General features: G+C 49.6%; 1 protein-coding gene and 1 non-coding gene across 10 annotated transcripts in view; one reads left to right on the plus strand and one right to left on the minus strand.

Moving 5' to 3' along the window:
* Positions 1-27,559, minus strand: part of CUX1 (cut like homeobox 1) — a 375,851-nt gene that overhangs the window by 156,453 nt on the left and 191,839 nt on the right. For all 9 annotated transcript variants that reach the window (XM_053213812.1, XM_053213810.1, XM_053213809.1 and 6 more), the window contains one exon: positions 13,755-13,833. In XM_053213812.1, coding sequence (XP_053069787.1) covers positions 13,755-13,833 — 79 coding nt within the window. The remainder of the gene's footprint in view (positions 1-13,754; positions 13,834-27,559) is intronic.
* On the plus strand, positions 10-111 carry LOC113594607 (U6 spliceosomal RNA). Its single transcript, XR_003415010.1, has one exon. It is a non-coding gene; the product is annotated as a U6 spliceosomal RNA (small nuclear RNA).

The following is a 27,559-nucleotide window of genomic DNA, read 5'->3' on the forward strand; positions in this document are numbered from 1 at the left end:
AAAAGCAAAAACAGTAGCGCTCGGTTTGGCAGCACATGGAATGATACAGAGAAGATCGCATGGCCTCCATGCAAGGATGACCCACAAATTCATGAATGTTCCATATTTTTTTAACGTGAAAAAAAAGAAAAAATAGTAACACCGTATTGTAGGGTTATAACCAATGCAGAAGTAAAATGAATAGTGATACACAAAGGACTGGAGGGAGAAAATAAGTGTACTGGAAGATTCTTACACTGTATGTAAAATAGTATAATATTATTTGAAGGTACAGTGTAATAAATTAAAGATGCTGACTGTAAAGCCTAAGTAATCACTAAGAAAATAAGACAAAGAGTTATAGCTAATAAGACAATTGGGGAGATAAAATAAGATCATAAAAATAATCAAATGAAAGTAGAAAAATATAACAAAAACACGTAACACAAGTAGAAAACAGTGAGATGGAAGATTTAAACCCAACTTTAACTATAATTGCATCAAATGTAAAAGATCTAACATTCCACTTAAAAAGAAGATTGCTGGACTAGATAATAAAGGAAGGCATAGCTGTTTACAAGAAATGCAAGTTAAACATAATAACAAAAATAGGTTAATAGGAAAAGGGCAGAAAAAGATATAATACGAAAACACTAATCAAAAGAAAACTGGAGTGCCTAAATTAAAATCAAAGGAAACTTCAGGACATGAAATATTACTAGGGATAAAGAAAACCACTGTACAAAACTTAGAGAACTGAATCATTGACAAGCTATCACAATCCTAAAGATATACACACCCCAAAACAAAGCTTCAAAAGCATGAATCAAAAATTGAAAGAACTGAAAGGAGGGAAAAAAATGCACATTAATGAAGGTTTCAAAACTCTGTTCTCACTAACAGGACAACTAGATACAAAATCAGTATGGATACAAAATGCTTGAACAACACGATCAACCAACCTGACCTGATTACCATTTATGGAACACCCCACTCAAAAACTACAGAATATTCATTCTCTTCAAGTGCACACACTCATAGGGACAGAACATATACTAGATCATAAAATAAGTCTTGATAAATTTAAAGGAACAGAAATCATGCAATGCATGTCTTGCAACCACAATGGAATACATCAATGATCTAACCCCTCAACACCACTTTAAGAAAGCTGATAAAGACGAGTGGATATAACCCAAAGTAAGTAGAAATTAGTAAATAATAAGAACAGAGAGTAATAAAACTTAAATGGGGGGGGGGGAGAGAAAAAGTAAGGCAAGCAAAAACTGGTTCTTAAGAAAATAATCACTATAATTGAGAAGACCCTAGCCAGAATGATCAAAGGGAAAAAAGAGAGAATCCACAAATTCTAAGATCAGGAATGAAATAGGGGGCATCACTACACATCCTACAGATATTTGAAAGATAACAGAATATTATGAATAGCATTATGCCAATAAACTGGCTAATTTACATGGAATGAATCATTTCTTGAAAAATTATCAAAACAGACCCAAGAGGAAATAAAAAATCTTAATAGTCATATAAATGTTAAAGATGTTAAATTTGCAATGAAAAACCTTGCACCAAAGAAAACCCCAGGCACAGACAGATTCACTGGTAAACTAGAGAAGTTTTAGGGAAGAATAATAGATATCTTCCATAAACCCTTTCAGCAAATAGGGGAAGGGGCAGCACTTCTCAATTCATCTTGTTAGACAGCATTATCTTGATACCAAAACTCAACAGAGTTTAAAAGGAAAACAAAAACAAAAACAAAAACAAAAAACAACCAAACAAGCAAAAAAAAAAAAAAAAAAAAAACCACTAAAGTCCTATATTCCTTATGAGCTTAAATGCTAAAGTCCTTAATAAAATATTAGGAAACTGAATCCAGCTAATTCATAACAAAGTTAAGATTTATCCTAGGAATATTAGGCTGGGTTAACATCAAGCAACGAATCAAATGATTGCACCATATTAATAAAGGAGAAAATCGTATGATCACCTCAACAGATGCAGGAAAAAAATCTGACAAAATTCAATATCCACTCATGACAAAAACTCTCAGCAAACTAGGAATAGAAGGGCATTTTCTCAACCTTATAAAAAGAGTCTACAACCCCCCCCCCCCCACAGTTAATATCATACTTAATGGTGAAAGACTGAATGCTTTCCCATCAAGTTGGGACCAATGTGATATGTCTGCTTTCTCCACTTCTGTTCACTGTCATACTTGAGGTCCTAGCCAGTACAAAAGAAAAAAAAAAAAAACCGGCGGAGGGGGGTGGGGAAGCAAGAAAAAGAAATATTTGATATTACAGATTGGAAACCAATGTGGATACAGAAAACTTCAGTTAACACTGTCAACCGATTTGACCTAACTGATAGTTATGGAACATGCTGCCCAACAACTACAAAGCACACAATCTCTTCAGGATGGAATGTCCCAAGGAATCTACAAAAAAAAACCTTCGAGAATAAGTGAGTTTGAAAAAGCCACGGACACAGTATTATTATATAAAAATTAACTGCATTAAAAAAAGTTTATTTATTTTTGAAATAAAGAGCATGAGCGGGGGGAGGGTCAGAGAGATAGAGAGAGAGAGAGAGAGAGAAGATGAATGAATGAGTGAATGAGTCCCAAGCAGGCTCTGTGCCGTCAGTGTAGATTCCAGCACTGGGCTCGATCCCATGAACTGGGAGATCACGACCTGAGCTGAAATTAAGAGCGGGATGCTCAACTGATTGAGCCACCCAGGCACTGCTAAAAATTAACTGCATTTCTATATAAAAATGACAACTGGAAAAGAAGATTATGAAGAAAACCCTATTTACTATATCATCCAAAAACATGACCAACTTGGGGATATGCTGGACAAGATATGTGCCAGGTTAGTATGTTGAAAACTATAAACTATTGGTGAGGGACATTACAGAAGACCTAAATAAATAAACCATGCTTGAACTGAAAGATTTCCATAGGGGTAAGTTATCAATTTTCCTCAGATTATCGACAGATACAGTGGAACCCTGATAAAAGTCCTTAGAAACACGTTTGTAAAAATTGACAAATTAAATCTATAATTTATACTGAAATTCACCTAGCCAAAACAATTTTTAAAAAGAAGACCAAAGATAAAGGACTTATATTACCTGATTTTAAGACTGATAAGCCACAGTAACCAAGATAGTGTGACATTAACATAAGGAAAGATACACAGATCAATGGAGTAAAATAGAGGCTCCAGAAAAATATCTCACATATAGCGTCCATTAATGTTCAATGAAACTTGGCCCAACATCACACCATACATGAAAGTTAACTCAAAATGTTTACAGGCCTAGAGGTAAAAGATAAAATCATACCACTTCACTCAAAAAACACAAGAGAAGAAAATTATAACTAAAGCAGTGACTCCTCAGAACATAAAAAGGAACAACCAACAAATAATAATAACCTGGACTTTATTAAAATAAAACCTTATCCTCATATGGGGAAAAAACATTTGCAGTGCATATATTTGAAAAAGGACTTGTATCTAGAATATGTTAAACATTTACAACTCGGTACGACATTCCTTTTTTTCTTTTTTTTTTTTTAACGGGCAAAAGATTTTAAACCCTAGTGAAGATCTAAGAATGACCAAAAGGCACATGAAAAAATAGCATCATCAGTCGTCAGGAAAATGCTAATTAAAATCGCAACAAAACACGCCATGTGGAAAGTCGAAGAGACCGAAAGGAACAACTGATGGAGGGAACATGGAGCAAATGCAACTCCTTCTGGTTTCTCACTGGGGATAAAACGACACCGCTACTTGGAAAAGGACAGTTTGGCAGTTTCTTACCAAGCTAACCACAACCTGCCCTAGGTCTGAGCAATTCTAGCCCTAAATTCTAGCCCGTTTAAAATGTATGTCCAGGGGAGCCTGGGTGGCTCAGTTGGGTAAGCATCCGACTCTTGATTCCGGCTCAGGTCATGATCTCGCGGTTCGAGGGTTCAAGCCCCACGTCGGGCTCTGATAGTACGGAGCCTGCTTGGGATTCTGTCCCCCTATCTCTCTGTTGCTCCTCTACATACGCGTGCGTGCGTTCTCTCTCTCAAAATAAATCATAAATAAATGAAATGTACATGAGTGCTTATAGCGGGCCAAATACAACAGCCCCACGCTGGAAACAACCTGAATGTCCGTCAGCAGACGGATGGATAAGCACGCTGTACTATCCCATAGAATGGAACACCATTCCGCAACGACAAGGAAAGGACTGTGATACAGACGAATGACACAGATGAATCCCCAGCATACCATGCTGAGGGGAGGAAGCCAGACACATCAGAGAACATACCCGAAGACTCCCTTTATGCGAAATGCTGGAAATGGCCAATCTCATCGAAAGCGACAGAAAGCAGATCAGCGGTTGTTGGGGTCTGAGATCATCAGGGAACTTTTGAGGCGATGGATATGATCCATATCCAGGCTCTGAGGGTGGCCACACTATCAAATTATATACATAAAACGGGTGCGTTTTATCATATGCAAATCACGCCTCCATCAAGTTGACTTTGAAGTATGATTTTTTTCATGAGAGCAAAGTTTTTTGTACTGCTGATAAAATACAAATGTGAAGTTGCTTTTACTCTTCACCACAACCTTCTAATTCCATTTTTAGCATATGTCTTACAGTGTATTTAATACGTTTCTGTAATTACACGTGTGTTATTATTTAAACAAGTACATACATAAGCATACGCTGGGGGTATGAATTCAGGATTTGGGGCACATGAACAAAAGTGGTTTGGACACCACTGACTTAGACCTGTCTGGCTGCTGTGCTGGACAGGAGAAGGGGGAGCAAAGAGACAGGAGAGGTCACAGTGGCCTGGAAGAGGGTGGTAACGGCTGATGTGCATCAGGCCGAATTTGGGATACCCTCTGGAGGTCGGGTCGGCAGGACTTACTGATGCACTGATACAGGCGTGAGGGAAAGAAAGGATTCCAGGCTGACTCCCTGGGTGATGCTCTTTCCCTTCCTCGGAAGGTTGGGGGGGGGGGGCGCGCGGGGGAGGGGCAGGGAATCAACCGGTGGAATTTGGGTGCATAACACACATTGGAAGTCCCTTAGGAAGGGGCACCTGGGTGGTTCAGTCAGGTTGAGCGTCAGAACTCTTGATTTCAGCTCATGGTTCATGAGATCAAGCCCCACATCGAGCTCTGGGCTAACGGCACAGAGCCTGCTTTGGATTTTCTCCCTCTCTCTCTGCACCTCCCCTGCTCATGATCTCTCTCTCGCTCTCTCAAAATAAATAAACAAACTTAAAAAGAAAAGTCACTTAGGGAGAGAATGTAAATGGTGAAAAGAAAAAGGCTAAGCAGAGACTGGGATCTGTCCCCCCATTCAGAGCCTGGCCAGGAAGAGAGGCGGCCGTGACGCTGGGGGAGGGTTGCAGGTGGTCGGGGGCCGGAGGGTGGTCAGCAGGCATTACCGACTCTCAGAGTCTTAGAGAGGTGGCCAGTGGCTGAAGACGTCCCCCTCCTCTGATCACGTGTATTTTCTCGCGCACCAGGAGGGGTGCGGAGATCAGGGTGGAAAGACGGTATGAATAGTACCCGTATGGGGAAGAGGGCGATGAGGCTGGGCCGGTCTATGCTCCTTACGCTTTGCGTAAACTGACTTCCCTGGTCTTCCTCTCCTTTTGAGTTCTCTGAGTCACCATAAAAGAAGCCCTGGCGCGCTCCCATAAAACGTGGCAGTCTTGGTGCAGGGAACTTCTGGAGGGAGGAGGATGCCACGGGACTTCATGGAGAGCGAGCGGCAGAGGCTGGGAAGCAGGGCTTCCGATTGGCTGGGGCCCGAGGTGCGCCGGGGAGGGTGTGGACAGGCTGGTGGCGAGCTGCTTCTCCACAGACACCGCGAGGGCTGGAAAGAACGACCTTGCTAAATCCAAGCCCACGTCTGCGCAGAGAGCTCTGCGGGCGACGGGGCCCCCCGCCACCATCGGAGGGCGAATGTGCCCCTGTGAGTGCCATCCCTGCGATGACATCACAGCGTGGCAGACGCTACTTTTCGCCGGGGCACTCTAGGCTAATGTAATCATACGATTACATAATTAACCCAGCTGTCTCATTAAGAAAATCAACTGGAATTCAGGGCATAATTAGTCATACAGCAATTAGCATGCTGATGAGCAACTGATGAAAAGCTGTCTAGATATGAAGTGTGCCAGGACCACCCCGGCTATGGCTAAGGGGGGAAGAGGCGCCACACCTCCCCACGCCAGGGAACCCAGGATCCCCAAGTCCCGGCTCACGAGTTCCCGCACGGGGACGGGGACGAGGGACCGGGAAAGGAAGGGGCAGGGACAGCCCAGGAGAGGAGGGCAGCGTGCAGAAGTGGCGGCCGGCACTCTGACGCCCATCTTGGTCACGTTCGCCTTTCTTTAAAACGTAGCCGATTCCTCAGCTCGCAGACCTACGATGGTGAGGCTCGTCAGGCCCCACGTTTGTTTGAGGCTGGCCAGGGAGGGCAGAGAATCTCCACCCTGTCTGGTTTACAGTCACCTGTGCTGGGCAGAGCGGAACTGTCCCTCGTCCTCTGGTCCCCAGGCTGCTTCGGGACCAGCTCTGGCCCTGCACCCAGAGGGGAGACAGGAGGGCATCTGAAACCCACAGGCTTCATATCTTGGCTGCAGCCCTAGTTCGTCCTCTGGCCTGTTAGGGTGCTGGTGGCTGATTCTTGCGTGTGAATGAAAATGTCTTATGAAGGTAAACTGAAAATGTGCAAAGGGGATCCTGAGGTTACAGAGTTCTCTCTGGAGGGGCCTGGGCACCGGCTGGGCTGCCAACACCAGGAGACCTACAATACACGGACTGGAGCAGCCTCACAGGATCAGGCTGGAGCGGCCACATCTGTAAGGTCTTAAAAAATGCCACCAAGTGGCACGTCCTTTTAAAGCTTGATATGAGAAGCCAGGGGTGTTTCTAACTAAATCCTAAGATCTCACCTCTTTTTTCCCAGCGGTCTTGCAATTGGGATCCTCGAGTCGGGGGGACAGGCAGGGAAAGGAGAACGGAAGTAACAGTATTTTTCAATGTTAACTGACGGTGTGGTGTCCTCACTTGGAACCAGCGTGATGGGCCCAGATGACCAGATTAGTACTGTCTTCTTATGCAGGAGCATTACAAAGCAGTTCTTAAAAACGATGACGTGCTCCTTTATTTCTAGATCCTCAAACGCTGGGCAGGCGGGGATATTTACACCAGCGCAGGTATTCCCCGAGGGCAAATGAAAACCTCCCGGAGGAGCCCCTTGGAGGCATTTCGATGGGTTCCGAACACACAGTGGCCTCTCTCCGGCTAGCTCTCTTCCAAGACTTCTGCAAACTACTGCCTCAACTTACACCTGCAGGCCAGTTATTCCGCGGAAACCAAGTGAGAGCGGGCAGTCATGAAACATGGAGTTCTAGCGGCGTGTCATGAGTCAATGAATATTTTATATCACTGGTAATGTGCTTCCTAAGATTTAAATCTTAAAATAAACCCTTCCAGGCACTGCCTTTGTGTTTGAAGGGTTTGTGTCTGGAGGACCTAGACCACATCTTAGCAAGGAGTGAAAGATGATTCCTTGTCGGGCTGGCCACAGATGAAGGCAAGAAGGCGATGCGAGCTTTTGCGGGGAGGCTCTCCCGATGCACCGGCACCCAAAGCCTTGAGAGGCACAGGCGGGAGCTCCTCCTGCTCTGTCTTTTTCTCCTTTCTCAACTTAGAAAACAAACCAAAAAAATGTCCGAGGTGCTTCTGAGACAGAAGAGTCACAGTTGTGCTTCCCACCAATTGAGAAGTGTCTCACAGATACTCAACTGACAAGGGCTTAAGTTCTTATCTGTGATCCACTAATAAGGGCTATTCACAAACTAAGATTGTGATTATTTTCCTGATTTATGCTTCCCCCCCAGACTCCCCCCCCCCCCACCCCGTTGTCGGGATAAATACATGCTCATTGTTAAAAAAAAAAAAATCTGAAGAGTATCAAGAAGCAAGAGCAAGTCGCTCAGGCGAGGTAAATTTCTGGCAGATTACGCGTATCATCATCAGTTTTCTCACAGTACAGTAACATGCCAGCTATCTCAGAGCCTTGAGGTGGTCATTCCAGAATATTTCCAGCCGTCTGAGAGGATCCCCCCTTTAAGAGAAACTTATTTCCCCATTCACTACAGTTAGGGATGGACGCTGCCAGTTTCACTATGGGAGTGTTTTCTCAAAGGCCGTGTGGTCCCCCCGCTGCTCGAAAAGGAGCCACCCAGGAAGGGCCAAGCCTCGACTACCTTTTATGTCGGGTGCATGCGCCGGGCAGGCACACAGCAGACGGCCAGGAGGTGCTGGCCGAGGGAACGTGTTTTGGGACTTCTCACACAGCACACCTTGAACATCTCTGCGCACACTCGGGGTCACTGTTGTTGACGGATATTCACTGAACTTGGCCCTCACCCACAGATCCCCATGCAGAAGGACGCAAGGCTCCGGAGGGAGCCGGCCGCAGAGGGACTCCCCATCTGGGGGGGCCATGCCTAGGTGTCCTTACCAAGTCACGTTGTTGGCAGATGGCTACCATGAAGCTCTTCTCCGTATGGCTAATCATCAGCAAGTAATAAATATAAATATGAATCTCAATCAGAGGTGTATTAAAATAAAAAGATCTTAGCTCTGTCCAAGTGTAAGCTACCCCTATCTGCTCACCATAAACATGAGGATATAAAAATCCGTCTGTGACAAAATTGACAGATGAAGCCATCTAGACTGACGCAGTAAAATCCTAACTTATTTATGAATCAAAATGTAAATCTGCTCTCCTACTGCCATGACATTGACGATAAAGCCAAAGGCCACTTTCAATTAGGACAACGATCAGAGACGATAAGAGAACCAGGAAGAGAGATTAATCCTCCGAACTTGTCTGTTGGTCCTCCTTTTAAGTAATACACCAGAGGGAACCACGGAAACCAGTCCTGAAGGAAACTGCACCGCGCTCACCGTGTCCAGGCGCGGACTGCCCTGGTGGCCTTCCTCAACCATCCACCGTTACCTCCTACATGCAGGTGAAATCTGTCCATTTCCTCTAATCTCACTCCTGCCGCCTGAAACCAAAGGACCTCATCTCTCGCACCCCAGATCCCCTCGGGACACCTCTGTAATCTGCTGTCCTACCCGTATAGTCGGGATGACTTTTTTGTTACACGCATCTGATCGTGGCATTTCCATGCTCACGAGCCATGCTTGGTTTCTCGGTCAGACAAAGTCCAGAATCCTTCACATAACCTACCAGGCCCCCACCTGCCTTTGCAGCTGGGTGACCATACTGGTGTGTGACCTTTACTCGGGCGTTAACTATTAGCGCCCCCTTGACCCGTGAACCCAGCGCCCCCTAAACCAGTGTCTTGGTTTAGATGACATTACTGCCCTCTCCTCGTGCTCGCCAAGCTGGGACCCTGCCCAGTCCTTCCCAATCTACACTTCATGCCCAATGGGCTCTGTCTCCAAAGTTGTCACACCCACGCTACAATGACTATGTGTGTGATTACTTTTAATGCCCACATTCCCAGCACCCTCTGAAGCCCATGAGAACGGGAAGCCATGTGGCTGATTTGCTCCCGGCTCTACCCCTGGGACTCAGCATGGTTCCTGCGATACAGGGAGGGGCCAGCTTTTGAGGTGCTGACCCACTGACTCATCAGTGGGAGGTGGGGCGGGGGAGGTCACAGCAGTGCGGAAAGAGAGTGCTCTGGCTGAAGTAAGCAGGGTATTTCCGATAAAAAGCAGCTTAAGATACTCTTCGAGTTGACCAGAGAATGCAGAACAGTCTGGTGGCAAATGAGGAAGAAAGCAAAGATGGGGGTCCTAACTATTTTAACCGTTCGGCGGAATCCGCAGGACAATTACATATTTAAAAGTTTATTCCGTGTCTTTAGCACGAATGAACTTTGGGGAAGAGAAATAACATGATCTGGGATTCGGGATGTCGAAGATGAACAAGAAGGAAGAACCAGGGCTCCGATGTTACTTCTCCCCCAGAGCTGGGCGACACCACTGCACGAGAGGGGGGCAGGAGGGGGAGGGGGTGGGCACAGGGATTTCCAGCAGGGCGGCTGGGAAACCAAACACGAGTTCTGGACGTCAGTCCCTAAGAGGCGCATGTGCCGATCTGCTGAACCCGGAATGCTAAGGGTCTTATAAATGTCTACGCAGGCAGGTGAATCTGTATGGAGTGATACGAAAGCAAAAGGAGGCTCAGACAGGTATCACATGGCTACGGCTCAACGCATGATACGCTCTGCTCTCTTGCAATCCGGGTTGTTACAACGTGCCAGAGTGCTCTCCCTCAGTGAGAGTGCCACTCTAGGGAGCACGGTTCAGCGTGAACAATTAAGAGACCGCAAAACCTCAGAAAACGTTCTGAAGAAACAATTTGACCCTTTCATTTATTCCCTCAACCAATATTTGGGGAGTTTCTGCTACGTGGCAGGCACTGGGGTAGACACTAGGAAAATGAGGAGGGACAGAAGGGAAACCAGCAGAGCACCAAGTAGCTATAACAGGGGCCAACCCACAGGGCGCGGGGAGTGGGTGTGTGTGTGGGAGAGCAGAGGCACATCTAAGCCGGACCTGGGACGTCAGGCAATGGTGTCTCAAGTGAATCTGGAGGAGTAAGCGATCGGCCTGTCCTGCCTGCAGGGTGAAGACCAACCCCTCCTTGCAAGCTCAGAGACTCGCTTTGAGGCAGTGTAGACGCGAGGAGGGTGGCCTGAAGTACGAAGTGGAGAGCAAAAGCTGGGGTGGAGAGACGTGGATGGAATCCAGAACATTCTGGAGACAGCATGGCCAGGGCTCGGTGACCCCGTGCTCCGGCGTGAGCAGCTGGGTGGAAGGTGGTACTGCTCGCTGAGAGAGGAAACGCAAGGAGGAGCCAGTTTGCTCCGGACACAGTGGGTGGTTTCGGGGTACCCGTATCATCCCAGTGGGGATGCGCAGGGGCTACCGGATATTCAGGCTGAACCTCAGGAGTCAGGACTGAGACGAGGTTGAACTTCAGGAGCCACCGGTGTGACCCCTGGTGGCTCTCGGATGACGGGCCCCTCGGGCCATGTAACATACTGCACCTGTGATATGCCAGGCTCCGCTCCAGGTGCTGGGCATAGAGCGACAACGCAAAGCTAAACTCACGGGGCCTTCCTTCCAATAGAGCCAACAGGTGAGAAACAAGGAAAAGATACAAACAAGTAAGATTTCGGGCAGGGGGTCCGTGCGGGGCAGGGGGTGGTTCTGTCAGGCTTCCAGGCCAGCCTCCTTGGCCGGTGGGACCTTGGCTCCCCCTCTTCCTAGAGCCACCTGGTCGGCTCCTCCTGGGCTCCTGGAACTGGGCCACGTGACGCAGGGCCGAAATCCCCATCCCGCTATTCTCAGGAGCGTCCTTCACTTTTCTGACAGTGTAAGTTGCTGTTTCTTGCGACTACAACTCAACACACCCCGCCAATGTTTCTGGGTTCAGCTGGATCGAAGCCTGAAGCGCACAGACAGCTAAGACACCCTGACTCCCCGCAACTGCGTGGCTGTCAGTAAATGCAATGCTATTGACCAGGCCCTTCCTGTAAGCCTCAGCCGCAGGATTACTTCATCTGAGCAGTAAGCAGACTTCAACACACAGGTAGAATGCTCCAAGCTCCATTCCTGCTTTTCAAGGCACTTGTTAGAGCCATCAGGCCATGGCATTTGTAAAGAAAGAAATACCTGGGAGGGGGGCAAAACAGGTGGACGAATTTCGATGGACTTTTACTCTAACAGAAAACATCAAACGTCGTTTGCTCCTACCATCTGAAATTGAAACTGCCAAGCTAGGATTCTCTCGCCAAAAACGATCATTATGAAGAGTGTCATCAATATGGGAAAAAATGCTTCTGGGACGGTAGTAAGCAAGAAAAGCAAAATATAAATATATGCCCATGTTACAATCAAAATTCTGTAAAAATTATCTATGTCTCTGAATGAGTCCTGCTCAGGCAAAGAGGAGTTTTGGTAAAAAAAAATAAATAAATAAAATAAAATAAAATAAAATAAAATAAAATAAAATAAAATAAAATAAAATAAAATAAAAAATCTCTTCTTGGTTTATGGGAAATAAAGACAGAAAATAATTTCAGAAAGAGAAATCCGATAGACTGCCCAGTTGAGAAACTTCACTAAGGGAAAACTCAGGTACAAATGGACGTGTAAGAAAGAGAGTGTACATTATTTAGAAAACAGTAGTGAAAGGCTCTCTGGGTCTCTGGCGAAGACAAAATAAGCCTGTCCCCTTTCAACTAAGTCACCAACACAAAACTTGCAAAAGAAAATGCAAAGAGGCCCAACACGCGGCCGATTCCGGAGATGTAGTGCGCGTAAGGCATCGAATGATCCAGTTACTGTGAAGGAGCCTCTTCGTGAGCCCCAGCCAGAGTCTTCAGGGAACCCCTAGGGGGATACAAACTCTTGCAGAAAATCAACAGGCTAGAATTTGGAACCTAGGGCTGGATGTGCTCCAAGACTGTGAGAAGTTCAAAGAAAACCATTCTCATCACTAGGCTGTTCCCCACCTTATTCCATTTTCCAGATGAGGAAGCTGAGGTCCAGAGAAGAAAAAGAATGTGGCCAAGACCTCACAATAGGCCCTGGCAGGAGACTCTCTATCTCCCTCCTCTTTGTCCACAGCGTCCAGAACTTTTTCCGCCACTTTTAGCTTGGTGTGGCCTCCATGAACCCCCACTCCCGGAGGGCACAGCAGAGCCAATGGTGAACCTGAACTGGAGCCCAAGTACAGACACCAAGGAGACGTGCTTCTGCTCTGTCTTGTTAAAAGTGGCTCCAGTAATGCCAGCAATGTTCAAAGGATTGCTAGGAGCAAGTGAGCAACTCCAGCAGCTGCGGAGGGGAGGGTGGTGATAACTGGGCTTTCTTGGTCAAAAGAGGAGGACATTCAAACTGCTTTCCTAATTTTCTGATCTGAGCCTTCCCAGGACTGAGCTGGGACTCACGTGATCATGGCCATCACTACCCCCATGGATTCCTGGTGAGGGCAACACCCAGAAAGAGAGGACCAATGGGACCCATGGCTCAAGGTGCCCTAAAATCTGCCTCACTTTTCTAAAATAAGGAATGAAAAGCCATCGCTTCTCTGAATGCCCAGCGAGCATCATTAAAAATTTAACTCCTTAGTTTCTTTAAAGGAAAGAACCCACATATGTGGTCAACAGGCCACCCCTTGCCCTTGGCTATAACCCTTCAGTGAAAGACTTGCCCAGAGGCTGCGGATTCCCTGGATGACCTGAGAGGGAGGAAGCGTTCCAGGTGCCCCATTAGGGCCACTCCTGAAAGCGGAATCGGCCAGCCCAGAACCGTGAACGTTCACAATGTCTACGTAGCACACACATGGGTTCTATTTCTTCTCTGGGAATGTGTAGCCTTTTATACCAAAGAGAAAGGTAGCCCCACGGATTTGAGTCTCTGCATTTACAAAGGCATCAAAGGGAAGCTATCTGATTAACTTCAGCAAATATGCAGCTGATGTCCGTACCCAACCAAAGTCTGGGTTTTGGAGACTCCATAGTCCCAGAATTCCCTGTTTCCTGGGGGAGATGCCATTGCTAGTATAATTCCCTTAGAGAAGCTGAGAAGAGTGAGCCCAAGACCCACCACCTCGCCAACACACAGCGCCCACTGGTGGGCCGGGTGAGCGTAGGGGCTTACCTGGAACGTCAATCAATCTTTTGTAGACATTCAAGAAGGCTGCCTCAGCTTCTTTGCTTCTTTTACTCAGTGCATCAATCTGAAAGGCGATGGAAGAAGGAAAAGAAAAACAAAGAGCTTAAAATGTGTCAAGAGGTAATGTAGAAATCATCACACATCTAGTGAGTTCCCACGGCAAACAGAAGCCTGGTTTGTTCACGAAAATGCCGGACAGCTGGGCCTTCCTCTCGGGGAAGATGGCTGCAAACACACGAAAGGGAGACAATCCACGTGGCCCAGTTGGCGAGGGGGACGAGGCAGGAGCGGTGCTGTGCAATTATGTGGCCATTTGTGACACTCGGTCCCACTGCCCAGCTGAGTGGGGGCTCCCCACAGAGGAAGACGGTCCCTTTCCTTCCTCTGCCAGTGGTTACTGGGAGCTGACCGTAGGCGGACACCGTGTGGGAGGTGAGGGCACAGCGACAGCTCCCAGCCACAGGAGCTGTGGTCCGGTAGGGGAAACAGGTGACTGAATCCCCGCCGGGTAAGCGCTGGGTAAGCAGAGGCATAGGGACACTGAGAAAGGGCCATCAAGCAGGAAAGTGAGTGACCATCCAAGAGCAGTTCACCAGATGGGAAGGAGAGAGACTGTGTGAAAAGGGAGGGACCTATTCAAACACCTGGAGCAAAACTCTTAAAATCTGGGGGTTCATACATCCTCCTTAGGAATTTAATGAGGGGTGCCTCACAATTCTTAGACATACTTCTGCCTAATTTTATGAGGGTGGCTCAGTCAGTTGAGCACCTGACTCCTGATTTCGGCTCAGGTCACGATCTCATGGCTTGTGGGATCGAGCCCCGCGTTGGGCTCTGTGCTGAGTGCGGAATCTGCCTGGGATTCTCTCTCTCTGCCCCTCCACCTACCGCCCACCCCCCGCCCCGTCCCACATAAGCACTCTCTCTCTCTCTCTCTCTCTCTCTCAAAGTAAATAAATAAACTTTAAAAAGTAAAAGAATTTCATGAAAGCCAAGGACCCTCCTCCTAGAAACACACGCACACGTGGTTATGTGCTCTCCTTAGAGCACTCGCATGTCCTCTTGTGTTCTGGCCCTGGAATCCAGATCAACAACCCACGGATGGGGCTGTCACAACACACCAGGGAACATGGGGGTCTGCTGGGGTGGGAATGTGGATACGTGGGTAACAGGAGTGGGCAGGTGAGCAGGTCAGATCGCGAAAGGCCAGCAGTGCATGTAGGAGTGACCATTCCGGGGTCTGTGCCCTCACCCAGTGAGCGATGGCAACCACAGGGATTGGGGAAAAGGGGCCAATCGGGGAGAACGGGGTCAAACCGAGTTGATACGAGGAGGCACAGAGGAGGCAGGCAAGTCAAGGACGGCGCCCAGGTTTCTAGCTTAGGCACCAGGCCAGTTTCTGTGACAGTGGCCAGCATCAGTTTGTCTCGTGACTTAACCCGGATGAGCCAGCAGAAAGTCTATTCATCAAAGGAAGGGAGCGCATGAAACTCCTAAATGTGCCGGACACACATCCAGAGAGCCTCTGATTGCTGGATGAACTCAGTACGTTGTTTTGCTCGCAGAACACACTTGTTGAGACATCAGATCACTTTTTACACCTGAAGCACGCAGGATACTACATGCACGGGGTTCATATTGGCTCAGGAAGAGGACACTAAATTACATACTCCTTCTGTCCCCTCGCAGAATTATACTGTCTCCAGCGTTATTAAAGGGGCAAAAGGATGTGGCTTAATTACAGGGCCTCTCGTGGGAGCCAACCAACAATTTGTTCGGGGCCGAGAGAGGCCACCTGAGGTAGGACTGGAAGATGCTGGGGAGTAGGACCCAAGGGCTGGCGGGGGACAGGTCTCCGGAAGCCCAGTGCAGAGCAAGCACACCAGCAGTTCGAGCTTCCAGCACGTTGTGCCCCCCAATTCCCGTTTGAAGTCAGCTGTCTGGAACCCAGACACACGTCCCCCCGTAAAACGAGAGTGGGATTTAGGTGCTGGGGAAGTGTTTGGAGAAACCTGAAGGACTACTTCAAAGAGACAAGATAGTTCTCTCTTTATTTGTAAAATAAAACATTTCTCCCCCCTCCCGAGTGTTAGCAATTCATGCTCATTGAGTAATTAGAAAAATACGGAAAGAGAGAGAGAGAGAGAGAGGGAGAGAAATAAAAATCCGAATTCTGCCACTCTCTAGTAGAAGTCATCCCCTGGTCTCTAGTTCCCTTCAAAAATTTTTTTTTTTCTAATTGAAAACAACATATAGTTGAACGAAATGTAGTCACAGAGGCAAATTATAGAGACCAGAAAGTAGACGAGTGGTTGTCTGGGGCCAGGGAGGATGGGGGGTTTGGAGAATGATGGCTTAGGGGTGCCGGGTTTCTTTTTGGGGTGATGAAATGCTCTACAGTTAATTGTGGAAATGGTTGCACATTGACTGTATTGACTATATTCAAAGTCAATGGGCTGTGGACTTTAAATGAGTGAGTTATATGGTACGTGAATTATATCTCAATAAAGCTGTTAAAATATGTGTATTTGAGATTAAATCATACATAAAATTTTATACTGTGCTTTCGTAACCTAAAAACCTTTTTCAATATCTATTGCAAGATTTGGAAAATGTGTTAACAGTACCGATTTCCTCTGTATCCGACTACTCCACACATAGATGGTTTGAGGAAAAGTGGAGTTACCTCTTCAGATGTCTGCAACACTCCCTGTGCTCTGGATCCTTCTGTTCCCTCTGGGGAGCAATGTGCTCACGGGGAGCAGAGTTTCTGCCCAGAAAACAGGGCAGATGTCCTGCCTGTTCTTTGTACCTCTCGACACCAACAGAGGCTTCTCCACCCAACTCAAGATGCACCTGGCGAGGGTCCCTCGCTTTCCAGGTATTCTGACCAAGGGTACAAAGGGTAGCTGCCCCTGTGGTAGGCAAAGGATAGGATGTGGAAGGATCCTGAAATGTGGTCCTGTCTCTCCTATCTGGGTTGTTGATGGGGAGGGAGGTGGGAATGGTGTTGGTAATTTACACAGCAAACTTGGGGACTGTTATGGGTTGAACTGTGTCCCCTCAAAGATGTTGAAGTCCTGATTCCCAATACTTGTCAATGTGACCTTATTTGGAAATAAGGCCTTTGCAGGTGATCAAGGTAAGAGGAGGTTATTGGGGGGAAGCCTAATTCAATATGACCCTGTCCTTATAGAACGGGGAGCTTAGGACACAGAGACAAACATCCAGGGAGGACCCCATGTGGACACAAAGGCAGAGACCGGGGTGATAAACACTGAAGTCTGACAGCAAACCACGAGAAGCCAGGAGAGAGGCTGGGGACAGATCCTCCCTCATAGCCTCAGAAGGAACCCATACTGCCCACATCTTGATCTTGGCCTTCTAGTCCCCAGAAGCGTGAGTTGTTTAAGCTGGTCAGTGTGGTACCTGCTCACGGCAGCTCCAGCAGATTAACACAGGGACCGTGATTCTGAGCTCTCTTCCTGTGTGTCCCCTTTCCACAAATGCAAGAAAATTCAAAGCCCGCCCCTGGGAGAACAAGGTCAGGGCAATGAGCTTAATTAATTCATTAAGCAGCTGGACTGACTACAAGGCGATGGATGAGCACTCCGCACGTGGTTGAGTTTCTACTTGATGAGGGACCCTACCCAGCCCCCCGTACAATCTCCGAACCTGGAACAATGTGTTGGTTCTGGGAATGATGCTACTCTCTATTCTCATTCACTCTCTTGACGCCCATATGGTCAGCACCCTCATCCACGACCAGCGCTGGAGTCTGCGTTTCGGTCGATCCTCTGTCCCAGCTCCGTGGTGGGATTCCCCTCGCTGCGGCCAGGCACTTCCTAGTGCTTCTGCGTACTAGACTACCCCTTGCTCGCATCCCCGCTGCTGGAGACCTATCCACGCTTGGAGAGACGGCGGCTGCCGGGTTCCCGTGGCTGGCAGGGCTCTGAGTTGAGGGCGAAGGGGGGCCCCGGGGCTGGGCTGGGGGTGATGGCGCCCACCTGCCAGGACGGAGCGGGCAGATGAGCTCACGGGGGTAAGGAGGCTCAGTGCCTGGCCCGGGGAAGGGCTGGCTTTGTCACGTTCCAGAGCTTTCCTGGGGTATGCATGCAGTTACGGCCCGGGACGCGGGGCCATCTCCCTTTAGCGTTCTGTGAGTGAGGGGGAGAGGGACAGTGTCGTCCTCGTCCCCAAACTGCTCCCCTCTCCACGCCTGTCTGCTGCAGGTGCTCGGGTGTGTGCTCTGCCTGCCTTTGTGACCTTGAGCCAGGCCCTCAGCAGGCAGCCCCGAGGAGGTGTGAGGTAAGGTCTTCCAGCAGATAACTGGAAGGAGGATCCAGGTTAGACACTCTGCCTACGTAGTGTGCAGAGATAGCCTGAGGTAGAGTCTGCCTGCCATCCCCGCCCCCTCAAAGCCATTGTGAGCGAGGTCAAGGTCAGGGGTGGCGGAACTGGGCCAGGTCTGGCGCAGCTCTGGTTGCACTCAAGCCCTGGCCCTGGGGAAAACCTGTTCGGCTCCAGGGATCAGCCTCACCTCCTGCCACGCCCGGTTACTCCCTGTTCCCTGAATACTCGAGCAATTTCCCTGCAGCCTGGAAGGCGCCTCCTTGGAATGTTCCTCTGATCCTCGAGGCTCCACTGACCCATCTCCCCGCTGCCTGTGGGACACACCCATCACCACATGGGATTGTCTGGAAGTTCCAGGACTGCGGATGAGGCTCCCTCTGGAGATCCTGGGTTCCTTGAAAGCCCGCACTATGCTTTTTGCCTCAACTGCCTTTCCTCCTGACTGGCGCACGGCAGGTGTCTGATATCTTCTTATTGTACGAGTGGCCACGTGCCTCAAGTGAGCACCAGCTTCACCTGCCGAAGTGAGCAGGCAGTTAGGGGATCCCGTTTTAAGTCTACATGAAAATGCTTAGTAACGTAAAGAGTTCTTTGGAAAGTATGGTTCATGTGCTGATGTGACGACAGCCACTTGGCTGGGGCCCGTGCTCGAAGCCTCTCTCCCCACGGCAGCCGCCCGACAGCGCCCTCCTGCGGTGGGCCGTGCATCCTCAGCGGCAGGAAGCGTGGGGGGGCTGCTCGGCAGGTCCCCGGACCCACCGGTTACCCCCTCAGCAACGCCATGCTCACCGTGCGGACTTTGGCTTTTCTGTGATAAGAATTAAAGCCAAAGATACAAGTGTATTGGAAGGGAGCTTATTCTGAGTCTGAAACAACCCATCCTTGCCTACAGTCGTATGCACACTCAGGCCAGGTTGGGAGGGTTTTGGAGATCACCTGTGTGACCCCTGAAGCCGGGAGGGGGTGAGCAGGTGCCCGGGCACAGGGGCGCCAGCAGAACCGCACTGTGGGGTTTTGGGGGTCGTGCGGGTTCTCGACTCGTTGCCGCCGTGACCGTCACCCTCCCTGTGTGACGGAGAGCAGGCGGCGGCACTGGCAGTGTGCTTGTGGCGGGCGCTTTCCTGCCCCCCTGACGTCAGGTTTGACCACGTGAGCTGCTCTGGCCGACGCAATACAAGTGACAGGGCCAGGCGCCACGCCCAAGCTTAAGATTAAAAAAGCAATCTAGTAGTGGTTCAGCCACAGCACGGCACTCTTTTCTTCTGTCGTGAGGCCAGTGTGGCCTGACAGGAGCCACTTTTTCCCCTGGGGTCTCCTAATGAGGACCACACACGGTCCGCGGGCCGGCAGTCGGCCCACGGCCCGTATTATATGGACCAGAAGCAATCTGTTGCCGTAGGCCACTGAGACTTGGGGTTGTTACTGCAGCACGATCTAGTCAAGCTGTCTGTTATCAGTCCCGGGGTGGTCACACTGCTAAGATAGCACAAAGTAAAAACAAGGACCAAATCCCCAATATCGTGAGGGCCAAAGGATATTTCATATTATTTTTACCGCGGGCAGGGCGGGGGAGGGTCGTATCAAAGTAGAAAGGGCACAGGACTTGAAACCACTAGACTGGATTGACGACAGGGCTCCGTTCGTGCATTTGGGAATGTTAAGCCAGCCACGTACCCTCTGCCTCTCTGCATTTTGTTTTCTATGCCTACGAGAAGGGAACGGCCGGAATGCCTGTCTTACAGGAGCCCTGGAGAATCAAATGAGACAGAAGATCTAACGGCGTGGAGCTCTTGGTGAGCTGGTTCTCAGGGCTGGGGATAATCACTGACCCGTGATGTACCTAGAAGGGGAATGAAACATCATGCAAATATCATCTAAATTACGTGTCCACTTTCAGAGGATCAGTCGGAAGAGAATTTACACACTCAAGGCATCCGTTTTTGTACAAACCGCCACGCCACTTTTAAAGGAATCAACCTGTTCCGACTGGCCCCTGTGTGACACGCACAGGGTGCGCTCTCACTCTCAGGGGCATGCTGATGTCTTCAGGTGACGTTCCCTGCGGAAATCCCTCACTCGCCCGTGACTTGGAACACTGACGGGTCTGAGGCGTTGGGGGCTGTTACTTGAATTTGCGATAGGATTCTCCTGTTTGCCGCTGGGGAAGGGAATGGGGGGGGAGGGGGGAAACGAACACAGGCCTGAATTTTAACCGGAAGATGCTTTGCTTAGAGGTGGAAAAAGGACGGAACGGTGTAATATTTACAGATGTATAAATCCCCCTTGACGACCAGCCTTAACCATCAATCAAGTAACAAGTTCTGTCCGTTTGGCCTCAGAAATCGATCTCAGAACTATCTCCTTCCTGCCTTTGATGCTTCAGACTTAATTGACACCCTCCCCCCCCCCCCACCCCACCCCCACGACTTCCAGTTCGGACGCTGCAGACCCATGCCCGGCAGATCTCCGGAACTGTGGCCTGCCACGGAGTATGGTGTGTCCTTCTCAGGGCCTCTGGGTCCCTGTCCCAGAACCCAGAAAAAACATAGAGCCACTCTGCCCTGGTGGCTTCTCCTCACTCCCATTCTACAATCCACACTCCTCAGGCTGAGGCCCCAAAGCCCTTCCCAGGGCAGCCCGTGCTTCACCCTGCTGACTTCACCTCCCACGAAGTCCCAGCACTGACCAGGCTTCTCCACACCAAGCCCCGGTCCCCTCGACACGCCACGCCCCTCCAGGCCTCTAGGTCTTTGTACACTAGGTCCTCTGCCTGGAATGCTCTTCACCTATGGGGGAGTCCAGCTCTCTTTCTCGAGCCAGTCTCGGTGATGCCTCCTTTGCGGTGTCTTCCTGATTTCCCGGGCGCCATTGGTCACTCGGTCCCTGTGCCACCTGGGCTCTTTGCAAATCCCTCTCTGCACACTTCCCACACCATGTGATGATGACTCACGTCCACGAGCTTCCTCCCCACCACCCTGTGGTCTATCCCAGGCCAGGAGCAGGGGCACAGGCGCCTTCCTCTCTTTACCCCAGAGCCCGGGTCCCAACGGACGCGGGAGGCTGCCTGGGGAGCATCTGTGAATGGATGCGGGTAGGTTCCAGGCAGAAACGGCTGACGGGCTAAGGGACTCCTCGTAATGCACTGCTGCATCCTGCGGCATTGGTAACTGTAGCATCAGACTGGAGGAGGCAGCTTCCTATAATTAAGAGCTTCAGGGGGGCTTTTACCGTGCCCCATTTAGTCTAGTCTAAAAAGCGGGAAGCCATGAGAGCCAAGTTCGGGCCTAGTTTAGGGAAGCGCTAACTTCCTTGTTGGAACAAGACAAGCCCTGGGGAAGTGGCAGCAGCGGAGGAAAGCGGTGGGGCGGGCGGGTGGGGGGGGGGTGCGGGGGGCGGGTGGGGTAAATAACCAGGTGATGAAATCACCAGGTGATGTCGTCTCTAAAATGGGAGAAAATAAGACCTCTTCGTAGGTTTTAGGTAAATAGTAACAAGGAATGTGCCCGTAACTGGGCCGAGCACTTGGGAGGCGCAGGATACCCTCGCTGTTATGACAGCGCGCACCCGGCTTGTACACTGGTGGCCTCGGTCTGGGTGCCACACCCGTCGCACGCCGCGCTCAGAGACAAGGAAGCCATTCCTCGGTGCGGTGAGCAGGTTGCTGCGGGCGCCTGGCCCTGCCCCGCTGGGCTGCCACCCCCCACAGGCCACACGCGGGTACCCCGTCACGCCAGGCGTGAGGCCCAGGTACAGACAATGGTGTGGGCTTTTTACAAGGGCCTAGGGATCACCAAAAACATACGAGATGAGACGGAAGGACTGGTCCTCATGCTCCCCCAGTGTTGTGTTTCCTGAAATGCAAAGGCTCGTGTTTCCAGGGTGCCGCCCGGGGCCCTGCCAGGCACAGGTGGTAGGCAGGGTGGTGGCACGCAGGGCTGAGGGCCTGGATATGGTGTGGGAAGAAGAAGGGTGAGTCCCGGCTCCAGCACTGACACAGGTGTGCTACCTCAGCCACCGAATTAACCTCTGTGCCTCAGTTTCCTTGTCTGCAAAGTAGGGAGAATCAGCCTTGGTTGCTGTGAATGGTGATGCGGTTGCCAGATCGGTAACGCCGCTTCTCAGATGCGGAAACCGACCACGTCTGGAGCCAGGCCCCTAAAGGACGCCACTAAGCATATGATGACACCCAGCACAGCACCCTGGGGCTTGCACGGGGCCCGGGGCCGTGCAGTCAGTGGAAAGAAACGTGCGCTTCGAAGGAACAGAGACGCCGGTGTGAGGTCGGCCCTAGCGCATGCTTGTCGGATGGTCTGGAGGGGGGTTACTTAAACTACGCCTTGGTCTCTTCATCTGTCTAGTGAATAACCTGCTCCTTGCTGGGCTGTGAAAATCAACTATGAGAATCTCCCATATCAAGCAGCCGGCAGAATCTGGAGTGTACAGAATCTGAGAAAACATTGGTAACTTTCTAGAAAAAATCCAAATGCAGCATTCTCTTGCCACCACGCCACAGGCCGTCTTCCTCTGTTTCAAGTCTTGGGGGAACGGAGACGCTTAAACAACACCTACGATGCCGTGGCGGCAATGGCACGCCCACAAACACCCCCTAGCCTGCACCCTGGGAATTCCCAAGCTAATGAGTTAGGAATAAACACGGACCATTCACAGAATCTTCAGATCGATGTGCTCTGCTGGACTATAGGCCGACAAGGACCAGCAAGAGCTTCAGGGACGAGAACAGTTCTGTCTCGCTCTCCGTCTTTCAAGAGCAAAACACGATTGATTGGAGGAGTCACGTGGAATAACCGGAAGTCAACGGAGAATGACCAAGATCCTGTCCAAAAGAGATGCGGGCGTGGCCCCAGCTTTGGAGTTCTCATTTGAAATGAACACGGCCACGTAAAAGGAAGGTATACGTTTTCTACAGCAAGATCACAGCGGCAGAGAGCATATTTGCTGTGAGATACGTGGGAGACACGAGAGGACCCCGGGGCGGAGGGTGCCCCTCTTCTGGCGCCCAGGCTGCCTTTGGAGCAACGTGGAAGGAGGAGAGACTGGGAACGCGCCCACGTGGGAGCCCAGCTGCCCACCTGCCCCGGCCAGCCCAGCAGCCATCACCAGGTTTCTTTGTCAAGGTCACATTCCTTCATGACCTCCAACTCGCAGACAGACACCAGTGAGGAAGCATCACATCCGGGATACTCCGCGTGGCAGGGAATTAATTATAGGAAACGCCTTCTCCAGTCTGTTACTGCAAAGTTACCAAGTGGACAAGATTCGCTGGAAATCCCCACACGGCTGGAAGCGGGATGGACAAATCCCACAGGACGCTTTCAGTTAGGAAGCAATCCAGTGTAGACGTGGGTAACACCACGCAGTTGCTTCCTATACAACCGATGGAATATTCCGTAACCACCCGCCTCCCGCCTGGACCAAGTCTCTAAGAGAAGGCAACCGGAGAGGCCCGGAGAAGATCGTGTCACGAAGGACAGGCGGGGAAATAAAGGTGTGGGGCCACGGGGAAGGGATCTGTGGCAGAGAACAGCAGGACAATTACGGTAGAGACGATGAAAGCAGTAACCGGCGGTTAGTCCTCTCTTTCCTTTACCGTTTGCCACGCACATCTGACCTTCCGGCTGTCAGCACGCTCTGAAGGGCTGCTGTGGGCAAGGACGATGAGCTGTCTTTTCTCCCCCGACTGCAAAACCAGGCCCAACAGGTAGAGGCTACGAGGCAGGGTCACAGCTTCCCAGCAGGAAAGCCTCTGCCAACAGCAGGGCGCCCCTGAGGTGGACCGTCTGGCTGCCCGAATTCCTTCCTGGTTTGTTCAGCCCTTCACTTGGGCAACAGGGTCATTTAAGCGGTGGCTGACGTGTGCCTGGCGTTGTGCTAGCCTATCTTCTGGGGCCTCAGCCGACCCCCGCCCAAACCTCACAGATAAATCACAGTGGGGCCGTGGAGGAGGCCGAATGCCTACCCGAGGTTTTCTTCCTTTTCTTTTCCTACGTGACGCATTTCAAACACGGTTTTTATGAACAGGATATATATGTGTATAGTAAAAAAAAAAAAAACCTTAAAGATATAAAAATACATATAGTGTTCAGCAAGGTTCCACAATACAAGATCAATACACAAAAATCGATGGTCTTTCTATCCACTAGCCATAAACCATCTGAAAGTGAGATTTTAAAATGTCCACGGACTGGGAGACTTAATATTGTTAAGATGGCAAAAGTCCCAAATTCGATCTACAGATTCGGTGCAATGCCTGTCAAAACCCCAGCCAGCTTTGTGGCAGAAACTGGCAAGATGATCCTTAAGATTCGTATTGAAATGCAAGGGGTCCGGGGGCGCCTGAGTGGCTCAGTCGGTTAAGCGGCCGACTTCGGCTCAGGTCATGATCTCACAGTCCGTGAGTTCGAGCCCCACGTCGGGCTCTGTGCTGACAGCTCAGAGCCTGGAGCCTGTTTCAGATTCTGTGTCTCCCTGTCTCTGACCCTCCCCCATTCATGCTCTGTTCTCTGTCTCAAAAATAAATATACGTTAAAAAAAAAAAAAAAAAAGAAATGCAAGGGGTCCAAAACAGCCGAAACATTCTCGAGAAAGAAAACCAAAGGTGGGGGAACTCACACTTATCAATCTCAAAACTCACCGCAAAGCTACATTAATCAAGAATGTGTGGTACTGGCGGGCGCATGGGTGGCTCGGTCGGTTAAGCGTGCGACTTCGGCTCAGGTCCTGATCTTGCAGTACATGAGTTCGAGACCCACGTCCGGCTCTGTGCTGACAGCTCAGAGCCTGGAGACTGCTTTGGATTCTGTCTACCTCTCTGCCCCTCCCCCCACTCATGCTGCTTCTCTCTCTCTCTCTCTCTCTCTTTTCTCTCTCAAAAGTGAATACACATTAAAAAAAAAAAAGAATGTGTGGTATTGGCATAAGGGCAGACATGCCATTAGATCAGTGGGACAGAACTGAGAGTCTGCAAATAACCTTTCACATTGTAGTTAACTGAGTTTTGACAAGGGTGAAAAGACAATTCAGTGGGGAAAGAATTTTTGACAGACAATGCAGAGACACACTGAAATCCACACGCCAAAGAAGGAAGCCGGACCCCTACTTCACACCGTACGTGGAAATTAACTCAAAATGTATCAGACACCAAAATATAAGAGCTAAAACTGTAAAACCCTTATAAGGAAACACCACTGTAAATCTTTGTGACTTTCAGTACAATACCAAAAGCATAAACAACAAAAGAAAAATAGGTAAATTGGATTTCATCACATTTAAAACTTGTGTGCTTCAAAGGACGCTATCAGGAAAACGAAAGAACCCACAGATTGGGATCCCAGAACATTTTTGCAAATCACTTATCTGACGAGGGATTAGAATAGAGAATAAATAAAGACCTCTTACAACTCAACAAAGAGACAAACAACTGAATTTAAAGATAGACAAAAGATCCGAATAGATATTTCTCCAAAGAAGATATGCAAATGGCCAATAAGCACGTGAAAAGATGCACAACGTCCTTAGTCATTAGGAACATGCAAATCAAAACCCCTAATTCAATGAGATACCACTTCATATCCACTAGGCTATAGAGGGAAGTGTTAGAGAGGATGGAGAGAAACTGGAACCCTCATACACCGGCGATGGAAATGTAAAATGAGGCACTTTGGAAAACACCCTGGCAATTCCTCAAACAGCTGAACACAGAGTTACCATATTATCCAGCAATTTCACTCCTGGGTTCATATCCAAGAGAAAGGAAACCGTGAATCTGTGCAAAAAACTTGCGTATGAATGTTCACACCAGCATACTCACAATAGCCAAAAGGCGTCAGAAACCCAAATGGCCATCACATCAACCGACAATGGATTAAAAAAACATGGCGTATCGATACGATGGATTATTATTCAGCCATTAAAAGGAATGAAGCACTGACACAGGATACGACACGGATAAATCTTGAAACTCTGATGCTAGGTGAAAGGAGTCAGTCACAAAAGACCACACAGTGTATGATTTCATTTAAGTGAAATGTTTAGAGGGGTCAACCCCTGCAGAGACAGAAAGGCAGTCAATTCGTGGTTGCCTGGGTGGGGGGAGATGGGGAGTGTAAATGGGTACAGGGTTTCTTTTCTCGGGTGATGGAAATGTTCTGGAATCAGGCGGTGGTGATGGCGGCACAACTTGGAGAATATCCTAACCACCATTTAATTTCAAAAAGAAAATAAAAATAGAAATGACAGAAAGTGTAAGAATGCAGTGAAAAGTAGGTCTCCTTCCCATGCACATCCACCTTCACCCAGCTGCCTGGCTGACAGGCGGAGACCATCTTGTGCATCTTTCCAGAAATATTTTACGCATTTACAAGCATCTGTATACACACGTCGTCGTCCCTTTCAAAAAAAGGCAAACGGTAGGGTATTACAGATCCTGTTCTGTACCTCGTGTTGTGAACACTCACGGAAGAGAAGAGTGAACTTCCTCGTGGTGGGAGGGCCGGGGCTTAGTGGGGAAGGGGAGCCTGCACAGAGACAGGGTGTGCTGCCTTCCAGAAAAGTCGGGGTGCTGCTGTGCCCGTAGCCAGGGCAGCTGGGAGGCAGGGCCTGGGGGCTAAGCCAGGGCCCCCGGTTTTATGCTGTAAGGTTGGGGACGGCAATCAGGAGGTGACCCGAGGTGATCACTCTGGATTGGAAGGCAACTCTGAGGGAAAGAGAAGAAGGAAGCTGTGTGTTGAGAAGGAGGCAGCCGAAGAGGGGGAGGAGGGCGGCGCCTGGGTGGCTCAGCTGGTTCAGTGAGTTCAAACCCACCTGTGTATGAACCACCCGCGTCGGGCTTTGCTCTGACAGCACGGAGCCTGCTTGGGATTCCATCTCCCTCTCTCTCTCTTCCCCTTCCCTGCTCAGTCTCATCTGTCTCATAGATAGATAGACAGACAGACAGACAGACACACAGATAGGCAGCCAAAATGAACGAATGAACGAACAAGTGCAGTGGGGGAGGCCGAATTCCCAGGGTCTCTTGGCAGAAGTGGGTCTCTCAGAGATCTGTGGCCAGGGTGACTGGCGGCTGGCTGAGGACATGCTCTCTCCTTCCACTCCCTCCTCTCTCCAAGGGCTGTGCTCAGAGTCCGCAGGCTTCAGGGGGACGTCTTCTCCAGGTTACTCTCCCTTCCCACTAGGGGGCTCAGCTAGCGTGAGCTTCTGGGTGGGCCCGACTCGACTCTTACCCCCTTCTCCTGCCACTCTGGGTCCTCACGATGGCAGCGGATGAGGCCGAGGAACAGCCAGGAGGGGAGCTGGGCGGTCACTGGGCTACTTGGCCGGGTTGCCTTTTCCTGGCTGGCAACTTGGAAGGCTCTGGAAGTTGTAGTTACATGAAACAACGGTCCATGCCCCCTTCCGTGGCGGTGAGTGGAATGACTATC

The sequence above is a fragment of the Acinonyx jubatus genome, chromosome E3 (genome assembly GCF_027475565.1).
Source record: "Acinonyx jubatus isolate Ajub_Pintada_27869175 chromosome E3, VMU_Ajub_asm_v1.0, whole genome shotgun sequence".
In the NCBI taxonomy this organism is placed as follows: Eukaryota; Metazoa; Chordata; class Mammalia; order Carnivora; family Felidae; genus Acinonyx; species Acinonyx jubatus.